The 23,555-nt window shown below is 40.5% G+C and overlaps 1 protein-coding gene across 1 annotated transcript; it reads right to left on the reverse strand.

The window, feature by feature from the left end:
* Positions 1 to 283: 283 nt before the first annotated feature.
* LOC122023763 (adhesive plaque matrix protein-like) lies at positions 284 to 8,349 on the reverse strand. The gene is made up of 5 exons (XM_042582059.1): positions 8,222 to 8,349; positions 7,518 to 8,029; positions 1,703 to 1,819; positions 1,179 to 1,609; positions 284 to 712 (listed from the first exon to the last, which is right to left on the reverse strand). The coding sequence occupies exons 2-5, from the start codon at positions 8,025 to 8,027 to the stop codon at positions 490 to 492; spliced, it is 1,281 nt and encodes a 426-aa protein (XP_042437993.1). The 5' UTR covers positions 8,028 to 8,029; positions 8,222 to 8,349; the 3' UTR covers positions 284 to 489.
* Positions 8,350 to 23,555: the final 15,206 nt, after the last annotated feature.

Here is a 23,555-nt window from a genome sequence, read left to right on the forward strand (position 1 = left end):
AGTTGAGCCAAAAAGACGAGACAAGGTTTGGATCGCGACTGATCAGACAAGTTAGGCATGCTGAAATGTAGCTTCTCAACTTATCTTAGTATAAATTGCCCTTGCGAAGAGCACCATAAAAGGGGTGCAAGTACATTTAGTTGAACGGAGTGAAGCAAGAAATTCACTACAGATATTTATATAGTCAAATCGATACGCTAAATCATAGTAGCATCTACCAGAAATAACATGGCAAACTGAAACATCTTGTAGCCAGAAGGAAAACAAAAAACAAACTTAAAAGTAGTAGAGACATGGGTAAAGATTATTTGCAAAAAACACAGGAGAAATCGTAATAAAGTCACATTTGCTTACGACTAGAGTAGTTCTAAAAACATCACTAATTTCACTAGTTTAGTACACTTGGTTTGTTCCAAAGGAGACACAAAACGGGATTCAAGTGCTTCATACGAAAGCGAATCCGATAGAAAGCATTAGTCGAGGATAAAGTCACTGATGCCAAGGTATAGCGCTTGCATATGAATAAAGTGAAGGGAAAGTGGCTGATCCTTGTGGGGTAGGAACCTCGCGACCAGGCTGCTGTATTGCTGGGATGGTAGCGTGGTCAGGGTTGTAGGGCTCACTGCCGTGAACAGCCTGGGGAGCAAGTTCTCCCTCTCTTGTAGAAGGGCGATCATCTGGAATTATCTCGGGTACTAACCTGTAACGAATTCTGATGCAAAACAAAAAATAAGTGAAGCTGATATCAAATACTGGAAAATTACACAATAAATGTTGATACCAAGTGCGAACTCTGATAAACTTCTATGCCATGATGAGAAAGAGAAACAAAGTATAGCCAAATTGCTAGAACAGACCCAGAAGCATTCGACAAGACTCTAAACAGCCAGGTGCAGCTAAAAGTTCAAAAGTGTGGCAAGAGAAAGGCAATAAACTTAATTAGAGAACAGCTTAAGAACTGCATGGGATCCATTTACATGTTGTGAATGGATACAGACATGATCATACATGTTATAATTCAAGAATTTATTGACCAATTTCTTAAGTATGAGGTTAAAATGCAATGCCGCAATTGTTAATGTTTCCAAAGACAAACTTAAAAGCACAGTTGAGAGGCAGGAAATTTGGAAACCGTAATACACATTTACCATCATGGATACAGTTTCTAAATTGCCTACCGTGCATTTGGAATAGCATTTTCTGGATAGTAAAGTGGCACAGCAACATGATATGGAGGCCGAGATTGATGTCCCAGATAGCGTGGTTCAGTTGGAGGTGGCGGGTAATATACATTGACTGGAGGTGCAGGATAATATGGATTAGGGGGAAGTGCCCTATAATATGGAAAAGAGGTCGGCCTAGTTGATAGTGGGAGATGCTGAGGATTCTGTGGAATTACTGGAGCATTTGCATAAGGATCACCGACAGGAGAAACTTGAGAAATGTATCGCAGCTCAGGAGATGTAGGATGTGCCATGTAGCTTGGCATGTAAGGCTCCGGAGGAGGTAAATGATGAGTTGGGGAGCGCTGTCTGTGAACATATTGAGAAGCAGGTGTCTGCGGAAGTGGAGAAGGAACAGAACGGAATAATGACAACAATTCATGGACCTGCATTATAGTTGAGAGAGGACATCAAAGTTATCATCAAGTACTTAGGCCATGTCATTGAGAAAGATACAAGACAGGAAACTTGTCAGAAACCTGCTTGGGATTAAGCTCTGGGCTAAACTTGCCCTTGGAGAAATAGTTCTCTTGAATGGCATGTTTGAATGTAGCTTCAGGAAGAGGTAAGCAGTCCCTATCAATCTTGAATTTCACCTAAAAATTGAAAAATAGTATAAATCAACAGACGCAAGTTCAATAATTAACCTCTTGTGAACATGAAAAAAAACAACTCTCCAAATTTATCACAAACAAAGCTTATGACAACTACAAGGTGCTACTCATGTCAGTATCAATATTGAATTTCACATAAAATTTGGAATTCCAAAGCTTCACTTTTAGGAGATTATGATTGTTCCAAAGCACAAAACAAAACAAAACAAAACAAAACAAAATCACGAAACACTAAAATACATATTGCAAAAAATAGTATTGAACCAAAATATGAACTGGAACACTTGGATAAGGCCACAATAACACTTTGATTCATTAAATCATGAAAAACAACGGGGAATGTAGCAGCATTGGCTCTACCATTTGTACATAATAACAAAGGAATGCAAAAAGTCTACTGAACACAATAACTAAGACCTAAAAAATTGTCTATTCCTTCAGTTATGTCTTACAAAGTACTCAATGTTAGGATAAGATCCATGTTGGTGATTCCCAATAATTGAAATATATGTGATGTAGTCAGGGTCCAAATAAGCAATGTTCATACACCTAATGCAGTAAAGGGCCTTGTTGGGCCTTAAGCCAACCTGACAAAAGAGCTGGCCCTGAGAGATTTCTCCTTATTCAATGTTGAAACTTGATTGCACAAATTTATCATGCATGCATGCAACAGTTAAAATTGAATTTTTCAACATATACAAAAGAAAATACAAAAAATACAAAAAAAGAATGAAAACCCTGAATAACCTGAAACCTGGATCAAATTGAATTTTTCAGTTTGGATTATTTTGACATTCAAGAGTTTCAAATTTCGGATCTAACCTTTTAGGGTAACCCATATCCAACCTGGTAGGGCCAAGTTTTTCTTAAACTAAACCTGATCCCTGCCCACGTCTAATTTCAAAGCCACAAAAATGAAGATAACTGAATAATCTAAAGTTTCACTAGACAAATCATTACTCTTTGCTGGAATTGTTGAGATCCAATTGTATGGTGAGGTTCACAGTTCATAAAAGCAGGCTAGGCGGCTTTGAAGATTTTGACAGGAGACCACATCACACACTTAATATGCAAACCCCTTTACGTGGCTGTTTTAAAGAGTGATCCAGGTAGAATGATCAACATGTGTAGGCAGACCTGGGGGGAATTCTTTGTAGATTTGGGTTCGGGCGGTGTTCACAGATTTCTCTTCTTCTACTGCTAGGAAGTGAACTTTTCCTCCTCGCAACAAGGGATTATCTTATTTTTAATCATTTTTTTAACTTGTTCTTGCTTTACATCCTTGGATTTTATATGTTTATTTATAACTTGGTTGATTGAGTATATATTATTCTATTTGTGTACTTATGTGCTTTATTGTACTTACATATTTAAATCATGAAACTACTGCATATACGGATAACTTGTTAATTTATTATTATTATTATTATTATTTGGAAACAGCCTTTTGCAAAAAGCAGAGTAAGGCTGCGTACAATGGATCCTTCCTCAGGACCCCGCATAGCAGGAGCTTCGTGCACCGGGCTACCCTTTATTATTATTATTATTTTTATTATTATTATTATTATATAGATACACACATATATATATATATATCAATCAATTAGGCAAATTGTCAATTAGCCTAATTATACCTAATTATAATTTCCTAATATAGATTCCTAGTCTATATATAAATATGGTTCTCTTCAATAAAGTATATAAATTCTTTTTATCTCAATTAACATGGTATCAGAGCATTTGGATTTGAAACTACCATCGTCACTGCCCTCTCGTTCTTTTCTCTCCGCTGCCGCAACCTCTGCGTACACCGGTACAGGGGTTTGCGTGCTACACCCTATCTGCGCACAACATCGCCTAACTCCTAGCATCGAGCTCCATTGGATCCATTGACAAGGAGGGGGGATACAAAACACGGCGAAGAGAGGGAAATCCTAAAAGGTAACTCACGCACTGCAGCGGCTCTCTAAGCGAACTGATCCGACGAGCTCGCGGCCCCGTGGCCACGCCTCTCCCTGCCTCCAACCACGCTTCGGCATCATCTGTCCGGTTGCTGCTCTTCCTTCCTCTGCATCTCTGCTTGGAATGCACGAGGCTTCATCCTCAAGGTAGATCCTTTGATCACTGCCTCGATGTGGGCAGCCCCTATGTCTTCTGTCACTGTTCACCTATCGCTTTCCATGCTCTCCGGAGCTTTGTCAATCTCGATGTGTTTCAATTAATTCAAGCTGCCGTTAATCCTCATATCCCATTCAGCTATCGATGTAGCCTGCCTTATGGAATTTTGTAGTGCGCTCTTGTAGCTCAGCATTCCAATCCTTAATAATTTCCTCAACAGTTTCCAGCAATCTCTCGCTTTCCGCCTCTCGCTCGCTCTTCAAAGTCTTCCTTTGCTGCTGCCTCACACTGTTGCCTCCAACCTTAACACGGCAGAGAGAAAACAGCCGCTGCTGCTCTCCTCTTCAAGAAGCTGCTGCATCTTGGGCTTTTTCTCGATAGAAAACAAAAAATTCTTCCTCCCTTCGTCTCTTATTTGACTTCTTTTGGGATAAAACCTTATGGCTGAAAATAAGCTTTCTATTGTGACGGATATGGTGCCTGTCATGTCTAAAAGCACAGACTATAAGTTAAATGGTTCAAACTATTTGGATCGGAGTAAAACTATTCATCTTTACCTACGAAGTATTGGCAAAGATGGTCATTTGACTGATGACCCTCCTCAAGATGAGTCGAAGCAAACATGGCTTCAAGAGGATGCTCGCTTGTTAAGGATTCGAAGTTGTATTGATAGTGAGGTAATTGGTTTGATCAAATCACTATGAGTCTGTTAAAGAACTAATGGATTACTTGGAATTTCTGTACTCTAGAAAAGGAAATCTCGCCCGCATGTATAAGATTTGCAAAGCATTTTATCTCGTGGAAAAACAAGATCAGCCTCTAATTAACTATTTTATGGCATTCAAAAAGACATATGAAGAGCTTAATATGTTGTTGCCCTTTAGCCCTAATGTGAAGGTTTAACAATGCCACGAGAGGCAATGGCAATCATGAGCTTCTTCCCTATCTCTTGAATTTGATTCAGCTGTGTCACAAGTTCTCTTTGGCTCTGAGGTCTCCTCTTCACAAGATGTATTTAGTCGCATTCTCTGTACAAAAAGTACTACACCAATTATGACTCAGGAGGAGGAAATCGATGACTCAGGAGGAGGAGGATTTGTTGATGTATTCTATCACATCCTCTGCACCAATCCCAAAATTGATTCCTGTCATGCCTCCTATTATTCAAGTCTACTCCAGACATCAACCTCTTGATTCATGTCCTACACCTATTACTACTTCGTCATAAGATCCAGTCCCGAGCGATGATTTTCCTATTGCATTACGCAAAGGTAAACACTAGTGTACCTATCCTACTTTTGTTTCTTATAATGGCTTGTCATCTTCCTCTTGACTTTATCTCTATTGCTAAAATTGTCCGTGAGGTCATATCTCATCCTGGTTGGAAAGATGAGATGATAAAGGAGATGAATGCTTTAGATGACAATGACCCTTGAGACTTGGTCGATCTACCTTCAGGAAAACGAGCTATTGGATGCAAATGGATATTCATAGTTAAAGTCAATCTAGATTAATCAATTGCCGAATTAAAAACTCATCTTGTTGCTAAAGGCTATACTCAGACTTATAGTGTGGATTATTCTAACATTTTTCTCCAGTTGTAAAGTTGACATATGTTCGATTGTTCACTTCAATAGTCGCTACTCATAATTAGCCTTTACATCAACTTGATATCAAGAATACTTTTATTCATGGTAATCTTCAGGAGAAGGTATATATGGAGCAACCTTCTGGTTTTGTTACTCAGGAGTCGGGATGAGTTTGTCGTCTCTGAAAAGCTTTATGGTTTGAAATAGAATCCTCATGCTTGGTTTGAAAATTTTAGTTAGACTATTAAAAAATTTGGTATGATAAAAAGCAAATCTGGTCATTCTGTGCCCTACAAGCAGTTAGTAGCGGATGGAAGTGATACTACGGGAATCTCATCTCTTAAATCTTTCATACTCACTTTCATACGAAAGACTTAGAGGTACTAAAGTATTTCTTAGGTGTTGAGATTATCAAGAATAAAAAAGATATATTTTTATCTAAGAGAAAATATGTCCTCGACTTGCTAACTGAGACAGGGAAATTGGGTGCAAAGCCTTGTACTCACAGCATGCACCACATAAGAGATGGGGAACTATTTAGATATCCTGAGAGATATTGAACGTTGGCTGGGAAGTTGAATTACCTTACCATTACTCGTCAGATATTGCATATACAGCTGGTGTTTAGTGTTGTCAGTCGGTTCATGTCATCTCCAACTATTCATCCTTGGGCAACGTTAGAACAAATTTTGTGTTCCTTGAAGGGAGCACCCGGACGGGGTATTGTATATAAAAATCATGAGCACGATCATATTGAATGTTTTTCGGATGCAGATTGGGCAGGTTTCAAAATAGATAAAAGATCTACTTTATGATTTTGTATCCTTGTGGGAGAAAATTTAGTCTCATGGAAGAGTAAGAAGTAAAACGTTCTGTCACAATCCAGTAGTGTAGAGTCACAATATAGGGCTATAGCATAATCTGTGTGTGAGATAATGTGGATATATGAACTTCTGATTGAAGTACGACTCAAAATTTCAGTACCAACAAAACTGTGGTGTGATAACCAAGTTGCTCTTCATATTTCATCGAATCCGAGCGAACTAAGCACATTGAAAATGATTGTCATTTTGTTCGTAAGAATATTCAACAAAGTTTGATTTCTACAAGATATGTGAAGACTGAGGAATAACTCGGGGTCATCTTCACAAAAGCTTTAAATGGACTTCAAGTCGATTATATTTCTAATAAGTTGGGTATGATTAGTATCTATGCTCCAACTTGAGGGGAAGTATATATATATTAGTTACCATATTATCTAGGTAATATATCGGTCAATTAGACAAATTGTCAATTAGCCTAATTATACCTAATTATAATTTCCTAATATAGATTCCTAGTTTGTATATAAATATGGTTCACTCTTCAATAAAGTATATGAATTCTTTTTATCCCAATTAACAATTATGAACTTGCTTTCATTGACTAATATACTTTATTGGGTTTATATGCTCTTCAATTTTATGGTTATATCAATTTAACTATTATTTTAATATTTTTATGATATTGGTCACATATGCTATGCATATCACTATGTGTTACACAATGGGCCGACCATTTGAAACCGTCTTTTAAAATGTGGTGAAGTGCAATATAAAATTTGTCAGTTATAGCTACTATGAGATAAAGCTGATTTTCAAAAGATAAAGATGAAAAAGAGAAGGATGAAAGTAAACCAGCATATATCATTGAGGAAGCGGAACAAACTTGTTTTGAGACTTTAATACCCTATAGATCAACATGTCATGGATGGTAAGTCTAGAACGAAGGAAAATTATGGTCTCTACTTAGTTTGTCATATTCATAGCACTCCCGGTACCATGTGGAAGGCCTACACAGATCTGAATGAGTTACTTGCATGTCAATCTGCTAACTAGAAGATAACATTCAAGCGATTGACATTATCTGGCATATAAGACTTCAATCACCGCCTTCATATATATAACAAAAGAAATATCCAGCACTTGAGTTACCTGAGCTGTAAATCTCCCTCCAAATGCATCAGGTTCCAGGTCCAAGGCTCCTTGAGAGTCCGCCTGGTACACACCATAAAGAACCTTCAAGTCAAAATCATAAAGAAAGAGCTTGGTCCCGGGTTTTATCTTTTCCACACTCTCCTTCTTGCCCGGGGGCAATCCAAACACGCGGTACCGATAGCACTCAGGCTTCGTCCTGGAGTTACACATGAAGATGAACCCTGAACTCTTCTCAGCAGGCTGCTTGTTATCCTCCGGTGCACCATCAGTACCAGTGTTAGTATCAGCGGGATTTTCTCCCGGCGTCACAGCTGGTGTAGCATCAGTACAATTAGCCTCAGATTCTGGCTGTGGAGGCAGAGCCGAATCCTCACCTTCTCCCAACTTCTTCACCTTCTTCCTCGCCCTCTTCCTCACCCTATTCAGACTTTTCGAAGCCAGTGGAGGAGCCGAGGAGGTGGCCTCCGGCTTCTTCTTCGACCTCTTCGTCCTCTTCGTCCTCGCCATCGCTATGGATCCCAAGATCGTCAATAAACAAAATCAAAAATCACATTCTAAAAGAGGGTCATTCTTCCCCGAATCCAAATCGGTGAATGTAAGTGAAGAAGAATAAAATTCAAAAACCCTAATCATAGTAATGACAGAAAAAAAAAAAAAAACTCCGAAATCGTTGAAGGTAGTGCAGAGAGTAGATTGCTTACTTCTGCTACTAATTTGATCGCCTCAGCCGCACCGCCGCTGCAGGAAGAGGATTCAAAGTGGCCAAGAGGGGATGGGTCGCAGGAACCGAGAGGTTAACGAGGGTTGGCTGATTGGTGTCGAAGCCCAAAGAGCTTGAGCGGCCCACTAGGGTTAAATTTTAAGCGAATTAAAAAAACAAACGAGAAAAAAAAAATCAAAATGCGTCAAATTTTCTTCTAAATAAATAAACAAATCAGATCATCTTTTCGAAGATTTTCATATCCTCGTATCCCCTCGCCGATCAAACAGATAAGATCATATCTCAAAAATATAGTGCACATCACGAGGACATCATAATCGTTTTTGGAACAAAGGATCTGATCTCATAAACAAGGCGTCCCAATTTTTTTTGTTTAATAAATGGATGTCTCATCTCCCAGAAACTCAGGTACACTATCCCTTGACCTCATATGCTGATGCATTTGGTTCATATCAGAATATTTCTATCAAAAGGTCTATGGTCGATTTCCAAAGGGTATATAATATATCTCGTTGATTATCTTAATCCTTTTTTACATACGCTATTATTATTAGATAAAATTATCTATGATTTATCTCCCTTCTAAATAATGAAGGGTCATCTTGAATCGATTAGTGAGGTGACAATTTAACCTTAATACTATCAAGGTACAATTATCCAACTATTACAATTTCATAGCTAGTAAGTGCCAAGTACATCGTGAATATTAAATAAGTAGGTCAAATCTATATGATAGTAGTTACTAAACTATAATTGTTATAACATGTAGAGCAGTTACAATTTCATAGCTATTACAATGTGAATGGTAAGTGAACATGATTTAATATGCATTATAGCAATGACAAAATCATAAATATTATAACGTGAATATTTTTTAATATGTCAGCTATACGTTATTGAAATTATAAAACTGTAGTTACTACATACGTAAAGCAACTACAGTTTCATATATGCTATACCGCCCACCTCGATAAGCATGACCGACCCTAGGGTGGTCATGGTGGGGTCGACACACAGGGCCCCACCTTAGGTAGGACCTTACTTATATTAGTAAAAAGATATTAGTATTTATTAAATAAAAAATTAAATTTAAAAATATCTAATTATAAAATCTAGAATGATTGTAGATTTTTTTTTTTTTTAAAAGTGCTCAAACTCTTTGCTTTCGCCCACTTTGACAACCACCTACCTAGTTCTCACATTGTGATTTTTAATGTCATTGTCGTTGCATCGTTGCGTCACCATTGATGTCCACTGACACTACACACACACTTAGACCCTTCGAGGCTTCAATTTAGGTGGAGTTTTCTTATTTGATCCATGTTGATTTAGCTTAGTGCATGATTAAATGAAAAATGATTTTAGATTACTCAATTAGTTTATTTGATCTCTTTTTATTATGATAAAATTCTTATTCTGTTAATAAAATTATTTTTATAGTATCAATTTTATTATTATTTTTATATAAATACAAAGGATTTATTTATTTATTTATTTTTTACATCGGACCCTTCAAAATCTAGGGTCAGCCCTATAAGGCTATAAATTAGCCAAGTCAAATTTTATGGTATTCAAATTTATTTGATAAAATAACCAATCAAATCAAATCGAGTCTAAAATAAGTCAAACCGTTGAAAAAAATTTTAAGCTTGACTTGATTTTATTTATGACCTTAAGCTTATGCTTATTTTAAATTGATAGTTTTACATTTTAAATTTATTTGGTTGATTATTGAGTTTGATAATACTCACTGATTTGTTCATTTTATTTTTTTTATCAATTTAGTATATTGATAAAAATTTTATTTACTAACATTGATCTGGTGATAAGGGCCCACCCCTCAGAGGGTCGTTGCCACGATGAAAGTCAAAGTCTAGGCGGTCAATGCCCCTGCATCGCTGGCTGGTCGGACAAGTGGGTTGTCTGACCGGGGTGAAGGATAGCCAAGCCAATATCAACCCAATGTTACCATAGCTCAGTCGTATACCGAGCTTCCGACGCTCAGAAAACCGTGTGCCGGCGAGGCATAGGCCGAGTGACCGACTCGCTCGGACTTACATCGAACCTCGGAACCAGTGAAATGGGATCGCAGCCGAGCAGTCACACTCAAATATAGCTCAGCACAACAACAGAACTCGGACAGTGGAAGGAAGGCCGAGCGGCCACTCCGCTCAGTCCAAGGGCCAAACCACCCGAGCAGCTGAGGGTTGGCTGAACGGCCATCCCACTCGACCCACTAATAGACAAAAGAAGGATCAACTGATATCCTTGTGGAAACCCGTGCCACTGACAGACGGCATGGTTGGTGGCATGGTCATACAGAAGATCGTACGATGGAAGCTTCCACTATTATGTCAGAGATATGCTCGGGTCATTGAGGTATGGTGTCAGAGACGCTTTCCTGACATGTCTTTTCAGGGAAAGATTTGAGAAACATGCATGCCTTGGAGGGCGTGCACGCATGCCCTCGGAGCCCTATATAAAGGGTCTCAAGCTTCAACGGAGATATGCATAATTTCTACTGTAGCTACATTGTTACTCTGCTTCTCTGCTTCTTTGCTTACACATTGTCGGAGACTGACTTGAGCATCAGAGGGTCATCGCCGGGGAACCCCTCCCTGTCTCGGCACTAACACTGCTGTGATTACAGGATCCTCCATCTAGGAGTCCACCAATGTGTTGAATTTTATTTTAAAAAATTGTTTTCTTTTGAAAATTCAAATTATTTCTTTGATTTTTTTTTGTAATGCATATGTGTATGCATTTAGTCCCACATTGCTAAGCAAAGAAGGTTGGGATGACCTTATATATGGAGTCATTCTATCCTTGCTTAGCAAAGTTGGGTGGACCTACACGCATGTGCGGGTCAAGCCCAAATCAAGTGGGTTCGGGGGGTTCGAGCCGGAAATCCATAAACCGGGCGCGACGCACGCGATTATCGCGCACAAGGGGGTGCAAATCCCCAGCTCGTGGGCCTCGCACTTGCAGGCGGCCCGGTCCGTTTTGTAGGAGGTGAAACAGCGACGCGTTTGTTCGCTGGCGAAGCAGTGCTTCGAGTCACTTCATAGTGAATAAAAGGGGAGGCGCTGTGCCTCTCTTATTCACTCAAGCTATTCCTACTTTCTTCTCTGCGATCTAAGGTCTTTTTCTTTTTCTGGTTCCCGAGTTTTACAGTCCTGAGGCTTGGTCTGTGCGATCTGAGGTTGGGTTCGAGTGTGACGATCGTCTTGGAGTGCACCTATGATCGTCACGAGTGGTTGTCGGATCTTGGGAGGATTTTTCCGGAGAGTCTTTGCACCGTGGGGCGGCAATAAATTCTCTAAGGACAGTCGGCACGCCGACGCTTCAACTCCGGATAACTATTTTCTAACCCTGCTCTTTTATTTATCTGTTTATTGCATGCTAGCTGTTTTTTGTGCAAATACATTACTGTATTATTTCTTATAGAATACAACATTCTTAGAGAATTTATCGCTGAGCATCGATAGACATGATGAATGATAGGGTAACGGGACCTAATGAGGCTAGTGCTAGACCTGAAAGATTTTTCGGGCAAAACTTCAGACGTTGGCAACAACGGATGAAATTTTGGCTTACTACACTAGGGCTATTCTCCGTTATAGAAACAGACCCTCCTTCACCTAATGAAGAGGAACCTGCCCGTAGTGCTGCCTTAGAGAGGTTTAAGCAAAGGGATTATCTCTGCCATGGGAGAATCCTATCTGCCCTCTCAGACGCACTATTTGATGTGTACTACTCAACATCTTCGGCTAAAGAGTTGTGGAAATCTTTGGATAAAAAATACAACTCCGAAGATTCTGGATTAGAAAAGTACACTGTGGCAAAATTCCTAAACTTCAAAATGGTTGAAGGCAAATCAGTGGTCGAGCAAACACATGAATTCCAAGTTCAAATTCATGGTCTTGCTGAAGGAGATATATCATTACCCGAAAAATTTCAGGTCTTGTCTATCATCGAAAAATTGCCTCCGAGTTGGGAAGATTTTGGCATGACTCTTAAACATCGGAGAGGTAAAATCTCTCTAGAAGATTTAATGATTGCTTTAAATATCGAAGAAGAACATCGGAAGCAACATAAAAATGATGATACAAGAATGCCTATGGACTTTATTCCAAAGGTAAATGTAGTAGTCTCATCTGACAAGAAGAAATTCAAAAATCAGAAAATGAAGAACAAGATGAAACCCAAGCCAAAGGTTCAAAAGAAAAATGGAACCAAGCTGTGCTGGGCATGTGGGCAAATTGGACATTATGCCAAATTCTGCCCTAAGAAGAAAAACTAAAGCAATACGTCCAACACCAAGGCACAAGAAAATGTCGTGACTGCTAGTGACGACACCAGCAATAGGTTTGTTACCTTCAAACCTGAACTAAACTTGATCTATCAACCTAATGAATGGTTAGTTGATACAGGTGCTAATGTGCACTGTTGTGCTGATCGCTCTACCTTCCTTACTTATCAGGTAATTGAAGGCACTTCCGTGACCATGGGGAACCATTCTGCAGCCAGGGTGTTTGGGATAGGACAAGTTGACCTGAGGTTCACCTCTGGAAAAGTCCTGTCACTGCATGAGGTGCATCATATTCCAGCAGTCCGTCGGAATTTGATTAGCGGGTCAAAGTTAGTCCGTGCTAGTTATGAGCTGAACTTTAAATGTAATAAAGTTGTAATATTACATTTAGGAACTTTTATTGGAAAATGTTACCTTAATGAAGATTTATTTAAACTCAATGTAGAAAATGCTACCTTAAATAAATCTACTGATATTGGTTGTTCATATAACATTGAGTCTTATGATATATGGCATGACAAATTAGGACATGTCAATTTTAATACCGTGAAAAGGATGATGAACCTTGACATGATTCCTAAGTATGCTATAAATTATAAGAAAAAATGTGAAGTTTGTGTGCAATATAAACAAACCCGAAAACCCTTCAAATCAGTTGATAGAAATTCTGATATTTTAGAATTGATCCATACTGATTGTTGTAAGTTTAACGGTGTAATAACGAGAGATCATAAAAGGTATTTCATTACCTTCATTGATGATTACTCTCGTTATTGTTATGTTTATTTGCTGAAAACTAAGGATGAAGTTTTAAATAAATTTATGATTTTTAAATCTGAAGCTGAGAATAAAACAAATAAAACTATTAAAAGGTTAAGGTCTGATAGGGGTGGAGAGTTTACCTCGAACTTGTTTCAAAAATTTTGTCAAGATACAGGTATAATTCACGAAGTAACTGCTCCATATAGTCCTCAATCTAATGGTATAGCAGAACGAAAAAATCGAACTCTTGAAGATATGATTAATTCCATGTTAGGCAGTTCTGGGTTACCCAACTTCATGTGGGGAGAGGCTCTATATATTGCATGTCATGTGTTAAATAAGTCCCCATGAAGTCAAAGGATAAAAACTCATAAGAGCTTTGGAAAGGCCGAAGGACAAGTTTGAAATAACTTAAAGTGTGGGGGTGCCTTGCAAAGGTACTAGTACCTGAACACAGAAGGAAAAAACTTGGACCAAAGACCGTAAATGGTATCTTCTTGGGTTATGCTCAAAATAGTATTGCATATAGATTTCTGATTATTAAATCTGAAATTTCTGGAATAGATGCAAATACTATTGTAGAACTTCGTGATGCTACATTTTTTGAGAATATATTTCTTATGACGACGAGAACACCTCAGTCTATATCTGGTAAACCAACTAGAGATATACCTACTTCCGTAGAGGCCCCATTATCCGTAGAAGGTACACTGTCCTCAAGTCACTCTAGACTAGATGAATCTAGTAAGCATACAGAACTGAGAAGGAGCAAGAGGCAACGTGTGTCTACGGATTTAGGCCAGGACTTTATCATCTATAATATAGAAGGTGACCCTGTGACATATAGAGATGCTATGACTTCTCCTGAAGTTAAACACTGGAAAGAGGCCATTAAAAGTGAAATGGACTCTATTATCTCTAATGCCACTTGGGAGTTGGTAGATTTACCTCCTGGGTGTAACACCATAGGATGTAAATGGGTGTTTAAGAGAAAACTAAAACCTGATGGGTCAGTAGATAAATTCAAAGCCCGCCTAGTTGCTAAGGGATTCAAACAGAAAGAAGGGATTGACTATTTTGACACTTATTCTCCTATTACTAGAATTACTACAATCTGAGTGTTAATAGCATTGGCATCCATATATCATCTTGAGGTCCATCAAATGGATGTCAAAACGGCATTCCTTAATGGAGATCTTGAAGAAGAGATATATATGGATCAACCTGAGGGACATGTAGTTTCTGGAAATGAGAATAAAATCTGTAGGTTAGTCAAATCTCTTTATGGTTTGAAGCAAGCCCCAAAGCAGTGGCACGAAAAATTTGATAGAGCTATGCTATCATTTGGCTTTGAAATGAATAACTCTGATAAATGTGTGTATGCTAAAATGAAAGGTGATAATTGTATTATCTTATGCTTATATGTAGATGATATTCTACTTTTTGGTTCTAACCTTTCTATTATTAATGAGACTAAGGCTCTTTTAAGTGGTAAGTTTGATATGAAGGATATGGGTTGTGCTGACATGATTTTAGGGCTAAAGTTGACTCGTTCAACTGATGGAATAGCAATTTCTTAGTCACTCTATATTGAGAGAGTATTAGAGAAATATGGCTATAGCCAAGTTAAATCTGTAGTCACACCCTATGATCCTTCAAAAACTCTCCATAAGAATAAGAGTGGTGTGGCAGTATCTCAATTAAGATACTCACAAATAATAGGTAGTCTAATGTATTTAGCAAATTGTTCTAGACCTGATATTTCTTTTGTTATATCAAAATTGAGCAGGTTTACCAGCTGTCCAGACAGACAGAGTACTCAGATACCTAAAAGGCACTATATCCTTGGGCTTGTGGTATGGGAGATTCCCTGCAGTCCTGGAGGGATATAGTGATGCTAGTTGGATAGCTGATACTGCTGAGTGTAAAGGCGTTACTGGTTATGTCTTTACACTTGGAGGCGGTGCAGTAGCTTGGAGGTCTGTTAAACAGACGATTATAACTCGTTCTACATCTGAGGCAGAATTGTGTGCTTTGGATACCACAGTAACTGAAGTTGATTGGCTTAAGGGTCTTCTTTCTGAAATTCCCTTGATGGTGAAGCCAATACCTTCTATTTCAGTACACTGTGATAATCAAACAACAATAGCTCAGATTAGAAGCTCCAAGTATAACCAGAAACAGAAGAGACATGTACGAATAAGATTAAAGTCTATTCGTAAACTAGTGTCTCTTGGAGTGGTGTCATTGAACTTTGTAAGTTCAAAAGATAATATTGCTGATCCACTCACTAAAGCACTTGATTCTGAGAAAATCGAGAGATCCAATAAGGGAATGGGACTGAGGCATGTCCTGGTTTCATCTATAACGGCAACTCAACCTATCTGATTGGAGATCCCAAGAAGTAGATTCAATGTGGTATAAACAAGTTATAAGGGTGAAACGTAAGCATCAAATTGATTGAGATGTAATCTCATAGTCTCTTCCCTGGATAGATGCTTGACTGCTAGTAACAATGAGCTTAGAAGCTCTTAATGAGTTCAATGTCTTAATGACAGGATGCTCGCAGTACATCCTTGGAGAACTCACCTATGTAAGTATAACTGTGTGGCCGCAGTGTGGGGGGTCTAGGCAACTCTCCTTAGCACTTATGAAACAAGATTCGGTGGCATGGCCGTAATGCACCAACCCAGAAGAATTCAACCGTCGCCCGTAATGAGTTGTTACCAATTGACTTTCACATATAAAAGGTTTAAGTTCAAGACTTAGTTCACTTCAAACCTATGTGAATAAGATTGGTGTACTTAGGTGAAAATTCAAACCGGAAAGTATTTTCACTAAAAGCTCATTGCAACCAAGCTTCAGGACATATTTTTGTTTTCGACCGAAATGATTTGAATTTGTAGAGGATTGTTGAATTTTGTTTTAAAAAATTGTTTTCTTTTAAAAATTCAAATTATTTCTTTGTTTTTTTTTTTGTAATGCATATGTGTATGCATTTAGTCCCATATTGCTAAGCAAAGAAGGTTGGGATGACCTTATATATGGAGTCATTCCATCCTTGCTTAGCAAAGTTGGGTGGACCTACACACATGTGTGGGTCAAGCCCAAATTAAGTGGGTTCGGGGGGTTCGAGCCGGAAATCCATAAACTGGGCGTAACTCACGCGATTATCGCGCGCAGGGGGGGGGCAAATCCCCAGCTCGTGGGCCTCGCACTTGCAGGCGGCCCGGTCTGTTTTTGCCAGCCTCTAGTATGGTTCGGTCTGAACCAAACCAGTTGGTTTGATTCTCCGGTTCTGTTCATTTTTTGCTAGCCTCCGGACTCAGAAGGTGAAGCGACACTCCCGCGTGAGGAAAGGATGCAGCAGGCAAAACAGCGACGCGTTTGTTCGCTAGCGAAGCAGTGCTTCGAGTCACTTCATAGTGAATAAAAGGGGAGGCGATGTGCCTCTCTTATTCACTCAAGATATTCTTGCTTTCTTCTCCTCTCTTCTCTGCGATCTGAGGTCTTTTTCTTTTTCTGGTTCCCGAGTTTTACAGTCCTGAGGCTTGGTCTGTGCGATCTGAGGTTGGGTTCGAGTGTGACGATCGTCTTGGAGTGCACCTACGATCGTCACGAGTGGTTTTCGGATCTTGGGAGGATTTTGCCGGAGAGCCTTTGCACCGTGGGGCGGCGATAAATTATCTAAGGACAGTCGGCACGCCGACGCTTCAACCCCGGATAACTATTTTCTAACCCTGCTCTTTTATTTATCTGTTTATTGCATGCTAGCTATTTTTTGTGCAAATACATTACTGTATTATTGCTTATAGAATACAACACAATGGTCAACAGGAGCGACACGCCCCCCCCAGCATCCATTGCCTCGACTCTCGGACATGATCAAATTTGGTGTCGTCTGTGGGAAGGCACCTACATCCGAGCCGAGAAGATAGAAGAAGCTGGACGACTTCACACCGTGATGCTAACTCAAGAGGAGCTTGATATGCTCGTGCAAGCTCGAGCGGCCAAAATAGTCGAGCAACAACAGTAGAAGGTGCTAGTTGATCGGCTGGCGCAACAGGCCACGTCAGCGTCAAGAGGCCGAGTGGCGTAGGAGGACCGGTTGGAGCAACTCTCTATCTAGGGACAAAATAGAGGGTCGACCGGCACGCAAGGAGAAGCACCCCCCGCGCCGATACCATTCCATCGGGCTCTATTCCAGACGTCCTCGGAAATCGCGCAGGCGAATCAAGAGCGGGGTTCTTCTTCGAACGAAGCGCCCGTTCGGGATGCTCGGAAAGGCAAAGCGTCGCGAGATGACGCATCCCCCGAGCGGATCAATCGCCAGTTCTCTGATGTAATATTGCGGGACCCGTTGCCGAGGCACTATGCTCCGTTGACGATCGGAGAGTACAACGGATCGACCAATCCAGATGATCATTTGGGCAAGTTCGATAATGCAACTACACTTTACCAATACATAGATGGGGTGAAGTGACGGGTCTTCCTCACCACACTCTCCGGCTCAGCGCAACGCTGGTTCAGAAGGCTGCTGAACGGATCAATACGGAGCTTCAAGGATTTCTAAACAGCCTTCCTACACCACTTCGCGAGCAGTAGGCGCTTCCAAAAAATGAGCGTCAGTTTATTTTCTTTGAAGCAAGGACCGAGAGAAGCTCTCCAGGTGTACATCCAGCGATTTAACCAGGTAGCCATGGATATCCCCTCGGTCTCATCTGAGACCATGATGAATGCCTTCACCTAGGGGCTCGTCAAGGGAGACTTCTTCCGGTCGCTCATCAGGAAGTCGTCCCGCGACTACAACCACATGCTCAAAAAGGCTAATGAGTATATAAATGTGGAGGAGGCACAGGCGGCAAGAAGGAAGAAGGCACCAGCCGAACCCTCGGTGTCGATCGAACGACAATCGCCGAGCGGCCACCAACCGCCGAAAGGGCCAAGAGCCGAAGGCCGGCCTCACCAAGAAACGAGGGCGCATGCCGTGCAGCATGTGGCTTCCGACCAGCCAAAGGCATCAAAAGGGAAGGTATGGACACTCATGTTTTGCTCCTTCCACCAGTTGGTGTCGCACAACACACGCGATTGTCGCGGTTTGACGCCAATCACCAGATCAGTCCCAAGGGGCTATCACCGCCGATCTCCCTCACCCAACCGACGACATGAGCATCAATCTGTCGGACGATAGGAGGATGCAAGAAGATCACCCGGGCAAAGACACCATCATCAGCAGAGGGAAAGTGTCGATCATCCCCTAACCTCTCGCGAGCAGAACAGGCTATCCGCTCAGGAGGAGGAAAACAAAAGTAATACCGCTCGGGGGGAAATAAACACCATTGCCGGTGGGCCGACCAGCGGTGACTTTAACCGAGCCAAGAAGTCATACGCTCGTCGACTGGAGATACATGTAGTATGCTGCAGCCAAGAAAAGACAAGTGGGTCTGAGATCAGCTTTGGGCCCCAGGACCTCAAGGGAGTGGAAGTCCCTCACGATGACACCCTCATCATCCGAGCGGTAATCGCTAACTATACTATCCATCGAGTTTTTGTCGACACAGGGAGCTTGGTAAACGTAATCTTCAAGAAGGCTTTCGATCAGCTCTAGATCGACCGAGGTGAGCTACTGACGATGACGACCCCACTATATGGGTTCACTGGCAACGAGGTGCAGCCGATCAGCCAAACTAAGTTGGTCATATTGTTCGGAGAGGAGCCACTCAGGAGGACTAGAACCACAAACTTCATTGTGGTAGACGCCCCCTCAGCCTATAACATCATCTTGGGCCGACCGGCCCTCAATGAATTCCGAGCGGTAGTTTCAACCTACTGTCAAAAGATCAAGTTCTCGGTAGACGACCGAGTTGGAGAAGTCAAAGGTGACTAGCTAGCCGCTCGACGTTGCTATGTGGAGATGGTCAAGATAGAGACTAGATCCGCTCGGAAGGCTCCCAGGCTAGAGGTAAGCGTCATCACTGAAAACCCGCCTACTAGTATATTAGGAGAGAGAGGAAGTGCAAGTCCATCCCGGTCGAGCGGAGGCAACAACCTTCATAGCGTCTGATCTAGAGGCAGAGTAGAAGGCGGAGCTGATCACGTGTCTCCAGCAGAACCACGATGTGTTCGCGTGGTTGATGCACGAGCTTCCCGAGATCTCCCCGAGCGTCACGCTACATGAGTTGCACGTCTGATCGGACACTCGACCTAGAAAGCAGAAAAAGAGAGACTTCAGTGCCGAACAAAATTTGATCATCCGAGCAGAGATAGAGAATCTGCTGGAGGCTGGCCACATACGGGAAGTTCAATTCCTGAGTTGGCTCGCAAATGTCGTGTTGGTCTCAAAATCGGGCAACAAGTGGCGAGTCTGCATCGACTTCCGAGATCTCAACAAAGCATGCCCAAAGGACTTCTACCCACTACCTCGGATTGATCAGATGGTCGACTCCACCACTGGGTGCGAGCTGATATGCATGCTAGACGCATATCAAGGGTACCACCAAGTGCCACTCGCCCGGGAAGATTAGGAAAAGGTCAGTTTCATTATGGTCGACGGAACGTACTGTTACAACATCATGTCGTTCGGATTGAAGAACACCGAGGCTACTTATCAAAGGCTGATGAATAAGGTGTTCAGACGGCAAATCGGCCTTAACATGGAGGTATACGTCGACAACATATTAATCAAAACCCTCCGAGCAGCTGATCTATGTGCAGATATCAAGGAGACCTGTCAGACACTCAGGACATACGGAATCAAACTGAATCCTAACAAGTGTCTGTTCGACGCGAAGAGTGGGTGATTCCTAGGTTACATCATCACCGAGCGGGGCATTGAGGTAAATCCTAGAAAAATAAAAGCGCTACAAGACATGCCGCCACCATGAAATTTGAAGGAAGCCAGTGTCTCACCGGTCGAATAATAGCACTGCCCCGGTTCATCTCCAAATCATCCGATCAGAGTTTACCATTTTTCAAAATATTACATCGAGCCACCAAGTTTCAATGGGAACAGGGGTGCGACTGAGCGTTCGAAGAGCTTAAGGAATACCTCAACTCATTGTCTGTACTAGCTAAGCCAATTGTCGGCAAACCACTCTAAATTTATCTATCCTCGACCAAGCACGCGGTCGACTCAGCACTGGTTAGGCAGAATGACGAGAAGCAGCCAGTGTATTTCCTGAGTCATATATTGAAAGATACTGAGTCTCGCTACACCGATCTCGAGAAGTTGGCTTATGCATTGGTATTGGCCGCTCGAAGGCTTCGCCTGTACTTTCTCGCTCACTCCATCATCGTAATGACCAATAGTCCCTTGGGTAGATTTCTCTTCAATCTAGAGGCGTCCGGTCGGCTTATCAAATGGACGATGGAACTCAGCGAGTTCGACATCCAATATCAGCCCCGGACGCCCATCAAAGCACAATCCTTGACGGATTTCATTACTGAGGTGCAAAATCCTGAGCCGGAAGCCGTTTGGAGGATATATGTGGATGTCTCATCCACTCGGTCGGGCAGCGGGGTCGACATATTGCTCATCTCGCCCCAAGAGGAGCGGATGCGGTTGTCTGTTTGGCTGGATTACAAAGCCACGAATAATGAAGCCGAGTACGAGGCGCTCATAGCCTGCCTGCAAGCCGCCAGACATGTCGGAGCCCTCAAGGTCCTCATCCACTCGGACTTTCAATTGACCACTCAATAGCTGACTGGGACATTCGAGATAAGTAACATGCGACTCAAGCTCTACGCCGAAGCCTTCAAAAAATTAAAGATCAACTTTTCAGAAGTCGTCATACAAAAGATCCCCCGGTCGGAGAACCAGGCAGCCGATGAGCTGGCCAAATTAGCCAGCTCATTATCGCCAATCGTCATAGCACAACCGATCGAGCAGGTATTTTTAATGACTCATATTGATAGGATGGAGGGGCTTACTGGTGTCGGCCTTTTTCACATGTCACGAGGCACTCTAAATTAATAAAGATTGGAACTAAATTAACTAAAGAAAACACGTGTAGTAATGAGTCCCAAGTCATATTTTTCTCCAAGGATAACTAGTGAGTGTGTGAATTCTAGAAGTAGTTCCAATTGACTGTGTGTGTATGTCAATGAATCAATTTCTTCAACTACAATTACAGTAGTAATTGAACTCAAACTCAACTACTTTTAGAAACCGAATTTGCATCCAATTCATTATCACAGTCTAGTTCAACAATTAGACATCAAAAGCTCAAACGAAATAATATCGAACAGAGGTAAACAGTCAATAACTCATATTAAACTTCTGATATTAAACTTCATCACAATCTCCACATAAGGTTCATTTAAATTCTTGAATTGAAAACTAAGCAACCTTGTTGTAATCTAAACGTCTAATTCTAAAACAAAACAATATTACAAACTAATTAAGTAGACAATCAAGATTCAATTTGCAAAAGTTCCATAAGTTCAGGATTGCAAGTGAGACCATTAGATATGGGATTTGAAAGAAAACTCAAACAAGAACTAAAGTAAGAAATGCAAACAAGAATTAAGTACAATCTATCTATCAGATCTGAAAATCTGAGCAAGTTCAAGCATAATTCATAGACAAAAACAAAGAAAGCAAAACCCTAATCTATAGCATTCCACAACCAAAATCCCGGAACTCAAATCCCTCTACTCTGTTGTAAAAACAGAAATGCCATCGGAACCTCCCATCAAGCATTCAACAACAAATCTCTAACCTCCAACTATTACCAGAGAATGATCACAGCTCTTGGAAACCTCCCTCAAAACTCGCAACCAACTGGTAACCTCACCATCCAAAGAAAAGAGCAAGGATTTTGTGAATTTTCAAACCGGATGAAAGAATTGAAACCTCAACAAGAATTGAAAGCTACAAGAGTAATTTAAAATGAATGTAGTAGCAAAAGAAAAGGCATTAATGAAGAAAATTATAGAATGAGAGTATTGGAGGAATATACTTGATGAGTTGACCATTTTGATATGAAAAGAGATGAATACCATTTGTCGTTACCAAATCAAAGTATCAAGCTAACCTCTCCTTCAATTTGATGACTATCCAAAAATCTTGATACTCTATCTTCACTCTTGATACTCTCTTTTTGATTTGCCAAAATTTTTTTTTTACTTCAATTCTGCTTTAACTCTTCAATTTCATCACTTGAAAGCTCAAATAATCTTAACTCAACTTATAAAGAAGAGTTCCCTCCCCCACACTTAAAATGTTGGCCGTCTCGGACAATGCAACATATCATTAAGGCACTCTTCTAACCACTTTAAATTCTCCAGCTTCTTTTCTTCTTCTCTTATTCTTTTCCATGTTTCTGATTCTGGAATTGTATTCTGGTTCTGAAAACTGACTACCCTGTTTATATTAAACTTTTTCCAGCAACAGCATCTGAAACCAACAGTGACAATTTGGTGTGAGCTTTGCAAATGTTGTCCTGCCCCCTTCAAGCAGGAAAAATTCAGAATCAATTTCAAAAGAAGCAATTTTAAATTCCAGAAAGTCAATTTCAAAAATTAGCCCCTCTCAAACAGTTGGGGGTCCACGTGCCAGCCTTTTTCACATGTCACGAGGCGCTCCAAATTAATAAAGATTGGAACTCAATTAACTAAAGAAAACACGTGTAGTAAGGAGTCCCAAGTCGTATTTTTCTCCAAGGATAACTAGTGAGTGTGTGAATTCTAGAAGTGGTTCCAATTGAATGTGTGTGTATGTCAATGAATCAATTTCTTCAACTACAATTACAGTAGTAATTGAACTCAAACTCAACTACTTTTAGAAATCGAATTTGCATCCAATTCATTATCACAATCTAGTTCAACAATTAGACATCAAAAGCTCAAACGAAATAATATCGAATAGAGGTAAACAGTCAATAACTCAGATTAAACTTCTGATATTAAACTTCATCACAATCTCCACATAAGGTTCATTTAAATTCTTGAATTGAAAACTAAGTAACCTTGTTGTAATCTAAACGTCTAATTCTAAAACAAAACAATATTGCAAACTAATTAAGTAGACAATCAAGATTCAGTTTGCAAAAGTTCCACAAGTTCAGGATTGCAAGTGAGACCATTAGAAATGGGATTTGAAAGAAAACTCAAACAAGAACTAAAGTAAGAAATGCAAACAAGAATTAAGTACAATCTATCTATCAGATCTGAAAATCCGAGCAAGTTCAAGCATAATTCATAGACAAAACAAAGAAAGCAAAACCCTAATCTATAGCAT

The sequence above is a fragment of the Zingiber officinale genome, chromosome 9B (genome assembly GCF_018446385.1).
Source record: "Zingiber officinale cultivar Zhangliang chromosome 9B, Zo_v1.1, whole genome shotgun sequence".
In the NCBI taxonomy this organism is placed as follows: Eukaryota; Viridiplantae; Streptophyta; class Magnoliopsida; order Zingiberales; family Zingiberaceae; genus Zingiber; species Zingiber officinale.

Bases quoted from the DNA above. Each gene is read 5' to 3' on its own strand.
- LOC122023763 (XM_042582059.1), bottom strand. From the start codon at position 8,027: ATGGCGAGGACGAAGAGGACGAAGAGGTCGAAGAAGAAGCCGGAGGCC. The intron at 1,610-1,702 runs GTTTCTGACAAG...ACTATAATGCAG, and splicing joins CAGAGCTTAATCCCAAGCAG to GTCCATGAATTGTTGTCATT. The intron at 713-1,178 runs GTAGGCAATTTA...GTTTTGCATCAG, and splicing joins AATGCTATTCCAAATGCACG to AATTCGTTACAGGTTAGTAC.